At 39.9% G+C, this 14,718-nt stretch overlaps 2 protein-coding genes across 9 annotated transcripts in view; one reads left to right on the forward strand and one right to left on the reverse strand.

Annotated features, from left to right (window-relative positions):
• LOC149099645 (uncharacterized) overlaps positions 1–14,718 on the reverse strand; it is an 84,410-nt gene that overhangs the window by 54,349 nt on the left and 15,343 nt on the right. The gene's annotated exons all lie outside the window — the stretch shown is intronic.
• LOC110059874 (uncharacterized) overlaps positions 1–14,718 on the forward strand; it is a 50,291-nt gene that overhangs the window by 25,024 nt on the left and 10,549 nt on the right. For 3 of the 8 annotated variants that reach the window (XM_089277117.1, XM_089277116.1, XM_089277118.1), the window contains exons 7-11: positions 297–665; positions 1,576–2,100; positions 3,277–3,417; positions 5,444–7,412; positions 8,909–8,979. In XM_089277117.1, the coding sequence (XP_089133243.1) occupies positions 297–665; positions 1,576–2,100; positions 3,277–3,417; positions 5,444–7,412; positions 8,909–8,979 (3,075 nt within the window). Of the gene's footprint in view, positions 1–296; positions 666–1,575; positions 2,101–3,276; positions 3,418–5,443; positions 7,413–8,908; positions 8,980–12,878; positions 13,293–14,718 lie in introns of all 8 variants that reach the window. The other 5 variants (XM_089277114.1, XM_089277115.1, XR_016203528.1 and 2 more) reach the window with 4 other exon arrangements.

Raw genomic sequence — 14,718 nt, forward strand, 5'->3', positions numbered from 1 at the left:
AGATAAGCTAGTGTTTTTTTATCAGTTTCTTGTGATTTAACACCACCAATACTGTACATCCTTTGTTGTCTCAGAACTCATCCATAAAACAGGGGTGGGGGAAGCCTCTTATTCGAAGGGAGGCGCTTATCTTAAAGTTTGGCCTATAGGAGGGGCGCTCGTTTCAAGGGAGCCCCTAAGTCGAGGATTTATGGTAAAACCCTTGCATTGATTGAAAACGGAAGGGAAAAAACGTCAATCGTAAATTTAGTCTTTTCCACTCGCTTCGTTAACATTCCTCTTTGAAATTTTTGAAGACATGGGGAACGTTACAAACACGGAAACAGAAGGAGAAGAAACTCAACAACAACTGTCTAAAGAAGAAACAAGTGATGTTACTGTTGATGAATTACCTGAGTATCTTCAGCATCTAAAACTAATTCATGACTCGACGCCAACAGAAGGAAATGAGAATAGTTTACGGTTAGCTGTGAGGTGCAACAGGCTAGAAGTACTTGAACGCCTGTGGGAAGACTATCGTTCTGGTCGCCTGAATGAAATAGTTGAGAAATACCTCGTGACAGATGAAATTAAGAGGAGATTTCATGTGGAGTCTGTACATTTAGCCACAACTATTCTGGAAGAAGATTACTTGGCATGCAAAGAGTTTCTGTCGAGCAAACCAAGTAAGTCGAAAATAACATTTGCTTAAGGTGTGAGATAAGTATGTTTCTACATTTCTATTCAGTCAAAACTAAACCGATAGGTTTTGAGATGTCTTTTATTTAGGAAGCTGGCTATGTCAAGTTAACAATGATTGTGTGGCTTTGTCACAAGATGTTGTGTAGGTGTAATTTATCTCACGACAATAATTATTTTCGCAGAAGAAGAGATTTGCTTAACAATTTAACTATAAAATACTGCAATAATATGGAAAAACTTAAAACCATTTAGGTTTAAAATCAAAGACGACGTTTCGACGTTCGTGAGTGAGTGAATAAAATGGGTACAAATTTAAATATAAACAAAGATTTCCCAAGAGACACGAATGCAAAGAAAACAATAATAAAAATTCTAAAAAAAGAATGCTAAAAATATGTAATATCAAATATAACTCAATTCGTGCCAGACTTTTTTCGTGACTCTTTGCGTGCAAATATTTTATTTCATATATTTTAAGCAGCTTTTTTCTTTGCATTTCTTTCTTTGCATTCGCGTCCCCTAGGAATTCTTAGTTTATATTTAAATTTGTACTCATTTTATTCACTCAGTTGACTTGATAATGACGTTAAGCGAAAATTAAAACGTCGTCTTTGATTTTAAACCAAAATAGTTTTAAGTTTTTCCATATTATTACAGCGTAGTAGTTAAATTGTTAGACAATCATCTTATTTTGAGAACTACAGAGGTCAACAGTGTGATGTACCGTTTTATAATGACGATCAACCAGTAGCACCCACAACAAAAAATAAACAGTCGCAGTAATTACAGGGCACAGACCCGGTGTTTACAGAATTTTTATGTCGCTCAGGTATATCTGTGGTTTTTCTTCAAACGTACAAATAACATTGCTTCTTTCTTTCGCTAATTTGTTAGACAGCAATGCTAGTTCACCCATAAAGGCTTCTGGGGAAAGTTCAACTCAAACTTCTGCGGAAACTCAGACCCTGATTGCTGTCAAACGTGGAGCTCTGACTTTGGACGAAATACAGATTCAACCTGCTGAGGAATGCGAGGGTCAGATGGTTGACGAAAGTGAGATCTTGGTTTCAGGGAATACTGGCATTCCATCTACGAACGAAACTCGTACTTTGACAGTGGAAGGCACAGAGGCTCAAGTTACTGCAGAAACTCAGATTCCATCGGCTGAGAAAACTAGGACGAGGACTGGAGAAGCGACAGAAACTGGAGCTACTGGCGTGAGCAAGATTCCGTCTGTAGATAAAACTCAGACCCAGGCTACTACTGAAAGTACGAACCTTGCTAGAGACGAAACTCGGATTCACCCTCCCGAAGAAACCTACCCCCGTACAAAGACTGCTGAATACAAGTACACCCTGGCTACAGAAGATTTTGACATCGAATTTCCCGAGACATACGAAACTAAAACTACGGAAGAAAGTAAGCCCTCAATTTTTAATGTTAGAGATATTTCTTTTCATTATATTAAGTAAAAATACCATTATTATCGACTTTGTTATCAGCGTCAAAGGAATCGTTTTCCCCTCATTTTTTAGTGTGCGTTCAATAACACGTACACGAACTCAAAAAGTGGTTGCGTTCTTCGCTGCCATCTTAGGGCACCTTTCAGATAACGGATTCGAAAGGTAATTTTGGTAAATTTCGATCCATTTTGGTGTTTGTTTCTTAAGGTTTGATTAATGTCGTCGTAATCACGATAAACGGCAGCGAGAAGTGCAATCCTTAGTTAAATTTGGAACTTCGGGGTTCGCGATTTTTTGAAATGCCCGGTAAGTAGCCGAAGGTAGTTTTGTCTACCATGTCTACCCCCGTAGTTTAAGTTTCAATAGCGAAAATATATCAGACAATCAATACATTGCCGGTTTTTATCAACTTGCCTCGACCCCACTAAATATTCTCCGTTGTGAGATATAATGAAAAAAGATCTCTCATGCTTAATATATTACGTAACTATCATAGCATATAATATAATAAACTCAGTCTTTGCGCAACATAAAAACACCACAGTCAATATTGTGAAAGAAATTTAACTTGGACACACTGGATGGCCATTTTCCAAATAGGAAAGGGAAAATTTCAAGGCTTTTGACAACCTGGAATAATAGTGACAGAAAACAAATAAGATAACTTTTACTTGAAAACTTTTTATTTATTCCTCTTTCTTTAATTAATTAATTAATTAAAAAAATCTTCAACGATCTTGAAGCTTTGGTCAGTTGCTCTCCAGTCGCAACACAGCCAACATTGTAACTTTGATATCACTGGATTTAGAATAAAAGGGTTACATTCACTAAACCTAACACGATTCCTGACAGAAAACAAGTAAAAGTATGAAAAGTACTCTTATACCAAGAGACGATCATAGTCTCTTGCTCATAGTCTCTTCACTTTCTTAATCCTGTAATAATAATAATCATCATCATCATCAAGACAATAATGATGATGATAATAATGATAATAATAATAATAATAATAATAATAACAATAATAAAACAATAATAATTTTGAGTCATTCAAGTAAACCATTAATATAGATATTGTTTGATAACTTCAAACTATGTTTCAATGTTGCGATTTCTCTCGTATTAATTTCAGATGTGACAAAAGGCTCGACACGTCCAGGTAATAATTCTCAGGCGCTGTCTTTTCAGTCTGTTACTCTGGTTCCTACAGAAGATGAGATTCCCTTTGCTGTGAAAATGCTTGACGATGCTGCACTTGAGCAGCAGATCGCAGGTGATTTACTTTACTGTAACCAAAAACTATTTAATTATTTGACTTCAAACTTAAGATTTTATGTAGTGGGGCGCTCGGTAACAAGTTGCGAGAGGTGACAGGAATCAAATCTTTATTGCCTGATTCCGTCCTGTGACTTGTACCGCTGTCTCATCGGTTGGCATGTGTGAGCATTCGGGACGACTGAACCTGGTGGATTGAACTTCTTTACAGGACACCAACCTAAACACTTTCACGCAAATCCCACGAATGAATAGCAAAGCACTTGATACAACGAGCACGACACACGGCCCTTAAAAATTTACGCCAGAACAGGAACTTCAGTGGAGGGCCTAAACAAGGTTAAAAGACAAACCCAAACATGACCACCTACTGAAGCTACTGTTAAAACTGGCTAGAGACACTAGGAAAAACAAACAATAAAAGTAAGTACAGGGAAAGATATGTGTGGGCTAACCTTGAGCCGCCGGTAATCACAAGATCGATCCTAGGGGAACTAAAACAAAAATTAAGAAACTCAAATTCAGCCTCACAGCACAGCTATCACGTCATAGATATCAAGGGCAAATAATCTTATTGCCTTAGTAGAATTCTGACTAAATTTCCTTCAAATAACAATTTCCAATTTTTTTTTCCCATTTAACTTTACGCTTTGGCAAATTTACGTGGATTAAATTATAATTTGAAACTAACAGCTGTGCATTCGCGCTTGTCGGTTTTCTCGAGTCACAGTGTATCTCGTTTTTTCAGTTTTCTCGGGAATTGAGTTATCTGCAGTAATCTTTCTAAATCGTCTTCCGAATCTTCGGGAAAAAACGAGAAAAAGGTGAAATTTTGTAGGCTACCTCAAGCCATTCGATACTAAATTAAGTAATTGCTGATAGCTCAGCCAATCATGTTGCAGCATTTGCTTAAGTTTACAGATAGAAGTCTTCTAAGAGTAAACTGATGAGCGCACATACACAGCTGCAGATTTGACATGACAAGAGGCCGTGCTCGATTTCGCCAAAGCTTGAAGTTTATTATAAATGTTTGGAAATAATTTTTTGAAGGACATTTATTTAGAATTTTCAGCCTTGCGGTCCGTGCTCGCAATGTAATTCCATCATCCCAAAATATCAGTATGTTAGTGGAACTGATCTTCAAAATTCGGAGAATGAAAGTTTTATAAGATAGTACCTTCTTAGGAAATGTTGCTAAAAAATTTACTGTAAAGCAAAGGTCCTGGGCGGCCTTGATATATTGTAGAAGCGAGTAGAATTTTTGGGTGCATTCATTTTTATAACCCCGACTATTCTTTTAATTGAACCTCTAGTCCCAATTCCAAGAATGAACAGGATGTATTCTATGCATTTTGCTTCAGCGAGCAGAATAAACTGAATACTTCGAAATAATCACGTCACTTCGCGTCAGGTCGCAAACAAAACACGTTGTTACACAAACAACTACACTCCAGGAGTAAGAGGTATTCCTTCTCTTTTCCTTGTACGGTAAAATAAAAGAATTCTTAACAAAATGCAACTTTAAAAACGTTTGGTGGTTAGGTGCGCTTTCTTGCATCGATTTTACATATCGATGCATCTGATACCTAAACTCTAATTAAGTCAATAGCTCCCTGATTAGCACATTAATAACAATAGGTCGTTCTTGTTAAATTCAATCTTTCGGCCTATTCTGCTACGTATAAGTTTCTTAGATTTTGCTTTATTCTGATTAAGAGGACTGATAAGGTTGAAAGGACGCTTTCAAACTAGACTCGACTGTGGTCTACCAATTTTTCTGTCAGCTCGGTCTGTGAAAACGCTACATCACAGACGAAGATGGGGCATTTGCTGCGTGATAATGACTATCATGCGCGTGTTACCTTATTTGTTAAACGAACTATAAAATTCGGACAGGGTGTTCAACAACAACTTTTCTCTTCTTTTAATAAATTGTGCAATTGAGAAACAACGTTACATAAGCCACGGTATAAGCGAAATAGTTCTCAACTATTTTTCTTTCCTTTTTGTGGTTTTCCTTACAGTTGAAAAGTTTTCTGGTTCAGCATTGGACATTGACGCTTCAGGTCCACATTCTTCATGCAAGGCACTTAAGATCAATACCACCTTGACCAGTTTACATTTGACTGGCAAAAGGATTAGTGATCATGATGTGCGTTCCCTCTCCGAGGATCTTAAAGTCAACAATACGTTGACTCTTCTGTTTTTGAGCGACAACAACATTGGTGAAAGTGGTGCGGCTCATCTCTCTGAAGCCCTAAAAGTGAATGGAACATTGACTTATCTGGATGTGAGCGGGAACAACATTGATGATAGTGGCGCGGCTCATCTCTCTGAAGCCCTAAAAGTGAATGGAACATTGACTAATCTGAATGTGAGTTGGAACAACATTGGTGAAAGTGGTGCGGCTCATCTCTCTGAAGCCCTAAAAGTGAATGGAACATTGACTAATCTGAATGTGAGTTGGAACAACATTGGTGAAAGTGGTGCGGGTCATCTCTCTGAAGCCCTTAAAGTGAATGGAACATTGACTAATCTGGATGTGAGAAACAACAGAATTGGTGATAGTGGTGCGGCTCATCTCTCTGAAGCTCTTACAGTGAATAGAACGTTGGCTTATCTGGATGTGACTAGGAACAACATTGATGATAGTGGCGCGGCTCATCTCTCTGAAGCCCTAAAAGTGAATGGAACATTGACTAATCTGAATGTGAGTTGGAACAACATTGATGATAGTGGCGCGGCTCATCTCTCTGAAGCCCTAAAAGTGAATGGAACATTGACTAATCTGAATGTGAGTTGGAACAACATTGGTGAAAGTGGTGCGGGTCATCTCTCTGAAGCCCTTAAAGTGAGTGGAACATTGACTAATCTGGATGTGAGAAACAACAGAATTGGTGATAGTGGTGCGGCTCATCTCTCTGAAGCTCTTACAGTGAATAGAACGTTGGCTTATCTGGATGTGACTAGGAACAACATTGATGATAGTGGCGCGGCTCATCTCTCTGAAGCCCTAAAAGTGAATGGAACATTGACTAATCTGAATGTGAGTTGGAACAACATTGATGATAGTGGCGCGGCTCATCTCTCTGAAGCCCTAAAAGTGAATGGAACATTGACTAATCTGAATGTGAGTTGGAACAACATTGATGATAGTGGCGCGGCTCATCTCTCTGAAGCCCTAAAAGTGAATGGAACATTGACTAATCTGAATGTGAGTTGGAACAACATTGGTGAAAGTGGTGCGGGTCATCTCTCTGAAGCCCTTAAAGTGAATGGAACATTGACTAATCTGGATGTGAGAAACAACAGAATTGGTGATAGTGGTGCGGCTCATCTCTCTGAAGCTCTTACAGTGAATAGAACGTTGGCTTATCTGGATGTGACTAGGAACAACATTGATGATAGTGGCGCGGCTCATCTCTCTGAAGCCCTAAAAGTGAATGGAACATTGACTAATCTGAATGTGAGTTGGAACAACATTGGTGAAAGTGGTGCGGCTCATCTCTCTGAAGCCCTAAAAGTGAATGGAACATTGACTAATCTGAATGTGAGTTGGAACAACATTGGTGAAAGTGGCGCGGCTCATCTCTCTGAAGCCCTAAAAGTGAATGGAACATTGACTAATATGAATTTGAGCGGGAACAACATTGGCGATAGTGGTGCGGGTCATCTCTCTGAAGCCCTTAAAGTGAATGGAACATTGACTAATCTGAATGTGAGAGGGAACAACATTGGCGATAGTGGTGCGGCTCATCTCTCTGAAGCTCTAAAAGTGAATAAAAGGTTGAGACTTCTTGATGTGGCAGACAACAAAATTGGTGATAGTGGCGCGGCTAATCTCTCCGAAGCTCTAAAAGTAAATAGAACGTTGACTGCTCTGGACAGGGGAAAGGGCAGCATTGGTCATGCGTGTCATCCGATTGGGCTTACTCTCCAGCGCAACGTTCGCAGTGGTTCCTCGAGAAAAGTATTCCCGAAAAATGAAGGAAGGTAAACTTATATGAAAAATACCCAAACAGTAAACAATTTAAGATCAAAGATTGCCAGTTATTCATCGGACGAAAGTTTTGAATTTGATGACTGCCTGTCAGTGTGGTGTTGCCCATTAGGCAATCACACTGTAGCAGATATCGTCGTTAGTCTAGCATTCTATCTATCATTCATGCCGCGGAAGTGTAACACCGGGAAAAACTTGTCAAAAACTAGTATTTTAATTTATCCGTCCCTTGCTGTGATGAAACGATTGAGCAGTTGCGAGCTGTGGTTCCCTCTCGTCTCTCACCGAGCAGAAAGAGAAGGGTACCTCTGTTCCCAGGGTAGAGTGAGGATAATCTCTGTTCCCAGGGTAGAGTGAGGATAATCTCGTAAGCTGTTTTCGACAAACTTTTAACAGATAGGGTCCCTTCCATTTTTGGGCGACTTGCTTTGGTATAAATTCACAGAAAGTTTTGAGTCTTCGGCGATGTATGCGACTCCCCTGGCATCATTCTTTATCTTCAAGTCGGTTTTTAGCAATTTGATATGTCATTTCGTTTTAGAAAGAGTAAACTCTGCAAGTTACAGCCACAAGTTTGAAAAAACCTTTCTTCGGCAACTTCAAAGCGCGTGATTCAGTTTTGGTGTAAAGGCTATCTGTACAACCTTGTACGTTCATTCATTGCTAGAGAATATTCATCGTTCGCTCGCGTTGTTGACTGGGTTAACGATGCTTTCTCACCAATGAAATCTCACTGTTCGCACTTCTGTTTGACTAAGTTTTACCAACCTTTTCCTGGAACAATGTTTAAACTCGGAACCTGTTGCTACCTTGCAAAGAACATGAAAGAAATGTTGTCAACAAAAACTGATTCCAATTTTACAGCCCAAAGATGCCTCGAGACACCCTCCACTTAAGTTGTAAATAGGGTCACAAGTCACAAGTTCACTGTTTAAAAATAAAAGAAACTCAGCCAAACAGAGGAGAAAAAAAAAGAACGGCTTTTTATAGAGCGTTTTCACGTGACGTCACAGCAGCCATATTGGTGCTCCGAAACGATGAAATGGCGGCCATGTTGTTCTACCATATTGGTGCGGGAGTTTAACTCTTTCCTAAGGCCCCGTCCACACTGCCCCAGGTAAATTTGAAGACGCAACAATCACTGGTCGTTTTGGATTTGTGTTTGAAGAAAACTCGGCCAAGGAACTCAAATGATTATCGTTATGTCATCGTTTTCGCAAGCCACCGTTTTCAAATGTCTCCGGTTTGATGAGTGTTTTTGAAAACCTCCGTTTTCGTGACGGATTCGTGTGGACAGTAGGCCTAACCGGAGAAATAAAACTGCGTTTTCAAATTTCTTCGGCGTAGTGTGGACATGGCCTAATGTGAACAGTTTCTTTTGTTCCAATAAATTTGCGTGGCTACTGGCCACGTATATCTAAACGCTCTATAGAGCACAATTATATTATATTGTTACAGAATCGATGTCTTTTTCTCACGAATCCTTTAGAACTACATTGGAACCTCCCAAGTGGAGAAAAAGGGAAAATCCTGACGCGTTTGCTCGCGAAATGGAGAAAGGTATGTGCACTTTGTTGTTGTTGTTGTTGTTGTTGTTTTTTTTTTTTCAATTTCTGTGGTCGTCGTTCCTCCACATAAATGAAGCAAGGACGGTGAATCAAAGTGACGTCGTCCCACAAATTGCTTTTGCATCACAAAGCAACATACCATACCCATTAGACTACGAGTATTCCCTCTTTCCCTTAGCTTAGTCCGTTGAACGTGACCGTAAATAAGCCTCGAGGAAAAAATTCCATGCGAAATTATTTCCCCCAGGATTGCTTTCGCGTTACGCACGACGGACTAAGCGAAAGAACGACCACTCTTAGTCTAAATCGCCATAAAAACCCCACTGTCTTAAGGCCAGATAAATTGACCATCACATGAACTCATCACGGCAACCGTACTGCGCTGAGAATTTCAAATGATAGTCGGTTTTCTGTACTCTTTACATGCACTCGGCTTTTTTGGCGTGATCGTGGTAACGTTCCAACAGCCATTTGGAATTACATTTGGTACACCAAGAGTAGATAATGTATATCTTACGCGTGACATTACATTACAAGTGAAGTTTATTTCTACATTTTAGAGTAACTTTGCTTAAGTATATTTAGAACTAAAGGGAGTTTCCCTTACAAAGTCTATAGCGCGTTTGTTTAATGAATCAACAGTCACTATACCGGGCTTGCGCGGCCTAGCGCAAGTGCATAAATGGTCATAAGAACAAACACTCATATATAATCAGGAGCCATAATCGGGGACGGAGACCGTAAGCGCGCGCCATTTCAAGTATTGGGGTTGTCCCCATGATATGGCACAATAATTCTATTTTTAGAACAAATTGCGCCATCACCTGCGGCACACGCGCGTATATGCTGCGAGGATTTTTGCGGATGTCGCGCGGGGGAAATGGCGTCCGAAATTCCCGAAATGTTTCATGTTTTTGTCCCACAACTCAACGCGTTTACGTCTGTTGGAATTTTGCTTAAGTATTTTCGTCGTAAGCTGCTCCAGTTTGAGTGAAGTAAGACAGTGTCGAATTTAGGTATGTTCCGCTGTAAGCTTATATATATCGCTGACCAAGTTGTGTTCTGACTGATGCTTCTTTTACATGAGCTGTACATTACTCCACTTTAAATTTCACATATGTTGAAGATTAACAGCTTTTCCATTACACAGCAAAAAACTAGCTGGATATATTTAGATATAGCAGAGCTTCAGGACTTCATAGTTTCCTAGCTCCTCTTGCTACACTCTTGCGAGGAATTTGTCAGTCTATCGCGACCGAAAAGTAAAACAAAATAATTGCTAGTTTGAGTTTCGCTTGAATTGTAAGCAACGCTTGATGTTTCATCAAGGCTTAATAACTTTACGTCCGTAGATACTGCTCAGTTTTATTCGTGTAAAAATCCAGTAGATTCTCTGTTAGCCTGCGTAGCAAGCGTTTCTGTGGGGTTCGAAAGCAAAGAATTGTAGCGCGAAAAATGGAGCGAGTAAAAGAGGGGGGAGGGGGAGGGGAAGGAAGGAAGGAAACGCTTGCAGACAAACCCTGGATTTTGAAAACCGCCCACTTGGCCTTTCATGCCCGAGTGCGCACACTGAGATTTCGTGCTGTCATCGGCTGTCGTAAAATTAACCAATAAAATCTTCGGCCTTCCGTAGCGGAAGTGAACTTTGAACCAAAATAAACTTTAACTTGTCAAAATATTTCTGAAACAACGAACGCACGGTGGGAACGGAGAAATCTCGATGAATAAAATTTGGTAATTTATAATCAAGCTATATTTCCACTCAATCCGTCTAAAAGGAAGGCCTGCAAGGGTGAAGTTTTAGCACAAATCTACCAGAAAGTTAAAATGTGAGAAGTATTCAAGTCGCGTTAGTAATCCTTGTGCTCGCAAGATTCGAAATCTTGGATCACAGTATTCATTCGTCCAGGAATCGATACAAGGTAAAATTAGCAAGTCAGCTCCCACAAAGGCAACTCCAGTAAAGAAGCGTTTGCTGGAAACGCCAGATCCGCAAATCGGTTCGAGTGTTATCGCCTGTAGCAAAAACAAACAACGGAAAGTCTTCTCGGAAAAGTTTGGAATTTGGGCAGCAGAGGCTTCAAACATCTGAGAGGGAAAATAACGATTATCTTGGCCAGTATCTGAATAAAGATAATCTTCCCCTTGGCCAGACGAATTCACTAGGTTTTCCCACGCAGTAGTGCGAATCTTCTGTCCCGTGGTTTATTATCTTGTCCTTGGCGCATGTGGCATTCAAGAAAGTGATGTTAAAATTAAAGGAACAACTGCAAATTGTGTCGCGCTTGCTTCTGCAATAATGTGCAGGCTTCGAAAAACCAAAGCGTCGGCATTGCACTACAGGATTTCTAACGTACTGTCGAAGCTGACGACTAAATCCTCGTTCAGTGAGAAAAGTTAAAGCGTTTTGTAAACAAGCTTCGAATGCGTCTTCCCCTTTTGTCTGGCACTCAAAGGTATTAAAATACCTTTGATCGACACATGTCAATAATATTGGGCTAGCCCAGCCAATCACGAGCCCCGTTCGCTGGCGAACGGAGGTTTTCAAAATCCAGGGGTTTGTCTGCAAGCGTTTCCTTCCTTCCCCTCTGCCACCCCCCTCTTTCTTTTTTTTTGGCTCTCGCCCCATTTTCCGCGCAGACAAAACACCGAAAATCCCGTTCCTCGGTCTTTCTTTGCTTCCAAACCCCACGAAAACGCTTGCTACGCAGGCTAATTCTCTGTTGTCGATGAATGAGAGCGCCCGCCGATGCGTGTTTTGTACAGTCAGTAAACATGACAAATTGTACTTCCGCCGCACTTTCGTGTGAAAGCGTACATCGAACTCAAACAATAGCTCTATAGTTTTTAAATATGTTTAAGATTGATAAATGTTTGAGAACATATTAAAAGCTAAGCTGAAAATATGTGAATAAAGCAGAAACAATCAGCAAAGTTACGATGACGCTTTCTTTAATCAACTTGGAATAACGATTTCGATTTTGATGATCGAGTTATCAAAACTCCTTGTCTATTTTCATTTTCGCGGTGTAAAACTTCACTATGCTTATGTTGAAGAAACACACATGATGTTAGTAGCCTTTCTTGCATTCTTGAAATTTGTTGCAGCATCTCAGCACAAAAGATAACGAAAGAAATCTTTGTCAAGATTTGTTGACAATTGAAAACACCGACTCGGACTTGAAAGTGCACGAGCTGCATGCACTATGCAAATGAGCTAATTGTACGCGTCAGACTTTCCTTTCAAAAACTTTTGCAAACTCACCAAACAAGCAGAGACAATACGAAACCATCAAAACAGGTTTTGATTATGATTAAACATTGTCTGAGAAACTCACAAATTAACTCGATACCAGAGTAGAGAGTTTTCTTGCTATATTCTTAAGCATACGCGTAAGCTTACAACTAGCGTGAGCAGATCTTATTATTCATTCCCAGCGCGAGATTGAAGTCTTGTTTTCGACCCTGAAAACCCACCTTTTCCGTTAGCTCAGAGCATAAAACTACATATAAGCGCCCTGGTTCGTATTCCCTGCCTTATTCCCTGCCATCGCTGTGAAAAATACGCAAGAGAATCTCTCAACTCTCACCATTTGATCAGGCAACGTGACAACATCCACGCGAGAGCCCCTGACATGTGCGTGAATCCGCGCGGATATGTGACGTCAGGATGGCGCAATTTGTTCTAAAAATAGAAAAATTGTCCCATATCATAGGTTCGCGCGAATCCCGAGACTTGGGTCTGCGTCCCCGATTATGGCTCCTGATGTTTACCTGATAGTCGGTCAGTGGATTATGCTAGTAGCTGGTAGTCTAAAAAGAGTCCATCAGAAAACTAGAAATCCGATTACTGTCCCAGGCAATTTATTTTAATAAATTTACACCCTATAGTGCTGCCGCCGCTGGAGGATGGCACCACTATGTCATCCAACACTGATCTTTTGTCAAAGTTCGAACTGATCCAGGACAGGCGTAAGTTGTTCCTCGTATTTTCTTTCTTTATTTTGTTTATTTTTGCTTTTTCGTTGTCCCTTTGTCTTATGAAAGGTCACTCACCAACCGCATCAGTTTATATTACGCTCAATCAATAAAACTTGTTCAAGCCCCAACGGACTGATTTGTTGTGTGGCTTACATGAAGTGTGTAGCCACATTATGGGGCGATCGGATTTATGTATTTATTTGTTTGCCCACGAGAGTCGAGCGCCTGTCACGTGGTCTAGTGTAGTACGGCACACTAGTCTGAATCAGCCAATTTGGTTGTGAGTGTGGTCTCTAGTTGTTTCCCCCGCTTTTAGTTTTAAAGGTAAGTCGTTTTTCATTGTGAGCTTGGTTTTGAGTTCATTTCTTTTACGTGTCGAAAATGTAGCTTCGTAATTAATTACAAATAGCGAAACCCGTTTGCAATTGTTGTTTCACTTTCAGGTATTAATACAAGTCGACAAATCGAGACAAACAAGAGTTTATTTCCTCACGAAAGCTAGGACAGACTTGGCATGTGTCCAGTGCAGGTTCTATAGGAGCCATTATACTTTTGAAAGCCAATATTCATTGCTTTGAACCGTCAGACGTTTAAAATGTCTCCATCGGCGACCACAAATTCAAAGACAGTATCTCTTTGTTCAAATTAGATATTCAAAAGTAAAATAAATTACCAGATTAAAGTTGGCTTGCATTTGTTTACTGTACTTAGAAATCATAATCACATTGTTCGAATAGTGAGCTTATTATATTTGGAGATTTACTCAGGTAATAATCGGGTAACGGAGGAAAATCGAGTTTTCCTGTATGTATCTTTGTGGGGACACCAATTTGCCCCTCCCCCCCAAAAAAAATTCGTCAGGGGCGAATGACGTCATCTCCATTTTCGTCCATGTGCTTTCTTTCGAGTGTTGTCAGTGCAATATTGTGGACTTTCGAGTATTGAGAAAGCTTACTGTGGACTGTAGTAGATGAGTTGTCCATTTAAAGTTTCAAGGAAGTGTTAATGGCATTTAAAAACCTTGCAGACATGTCTTCACGAAATGTGTACGACTTTTTGTGCGAACAGAAAGCTGTAGTTTGGCTGCGTGTTGTGTACCCTCTTCTCTTCAGCCAAAACCAATGCTGCTTTTGAAATGTGTACTTTTCACTTCGCTGGCGTAGATTTCTGTGCGCAAAATATGTAACATAAACCCAGCGAAAGTGTTTACATTGAAAAAGAGTTCAACTCGCACAGGATAGCTTTGGCACACCAGGGCAACCCTAAAACATGGAATCCGGAACCGGAACCGGAATCCGGAATCCAGAATCTGTAATCCGAAATCCAGATATTATGAATGACGATAGAAATAACTCACTTCAGCAATGTCTAATAAATAAATATAGGGAAAATTTTTTTTTTTTTTTCATTTTCTTTGCTTTACTTCAGCCACAAACTGTAATTGTTAAGAAATTATTGACTATTGTAGTTCTGAACAACCCTTACCTATACATCTGGCCCGGTTGTTCAATAGCTAGATAAAGCTATCCATTGGGTAAATCAAAAGGCCAAATTTACACCTCCTGTAAACTGCAGTTCACTTATTAAACAAAATGGCAATTACCAGCAAGCTTATTTTAGACGCTCTCAGGGTGCTTGGAATCAAATTACAACGCACGATATTTAGATTCTCATAATCATAGCCCTTGCTAGAAATAATCATTGCACGAATTTCAATAGATGGGAAATTTTTGTTTCAAAAAAGGATAAG

Source organism: Orbicella faveolata, unplaced genomic scaffold, assembly GCF_042242905.1.
Source record: "Orbicella faveolata isolate gen_17 unplaced genomic scaffold, um_ofav_v1 contig_46, whole genome shotgun sequence".
Taxonomy (NCBI): Eukaryota; Metazoa; Cnidaria; class Anthozoa; order Scleractinia; family Merulinidae; genus Orbicella; species Orbicella faveolata.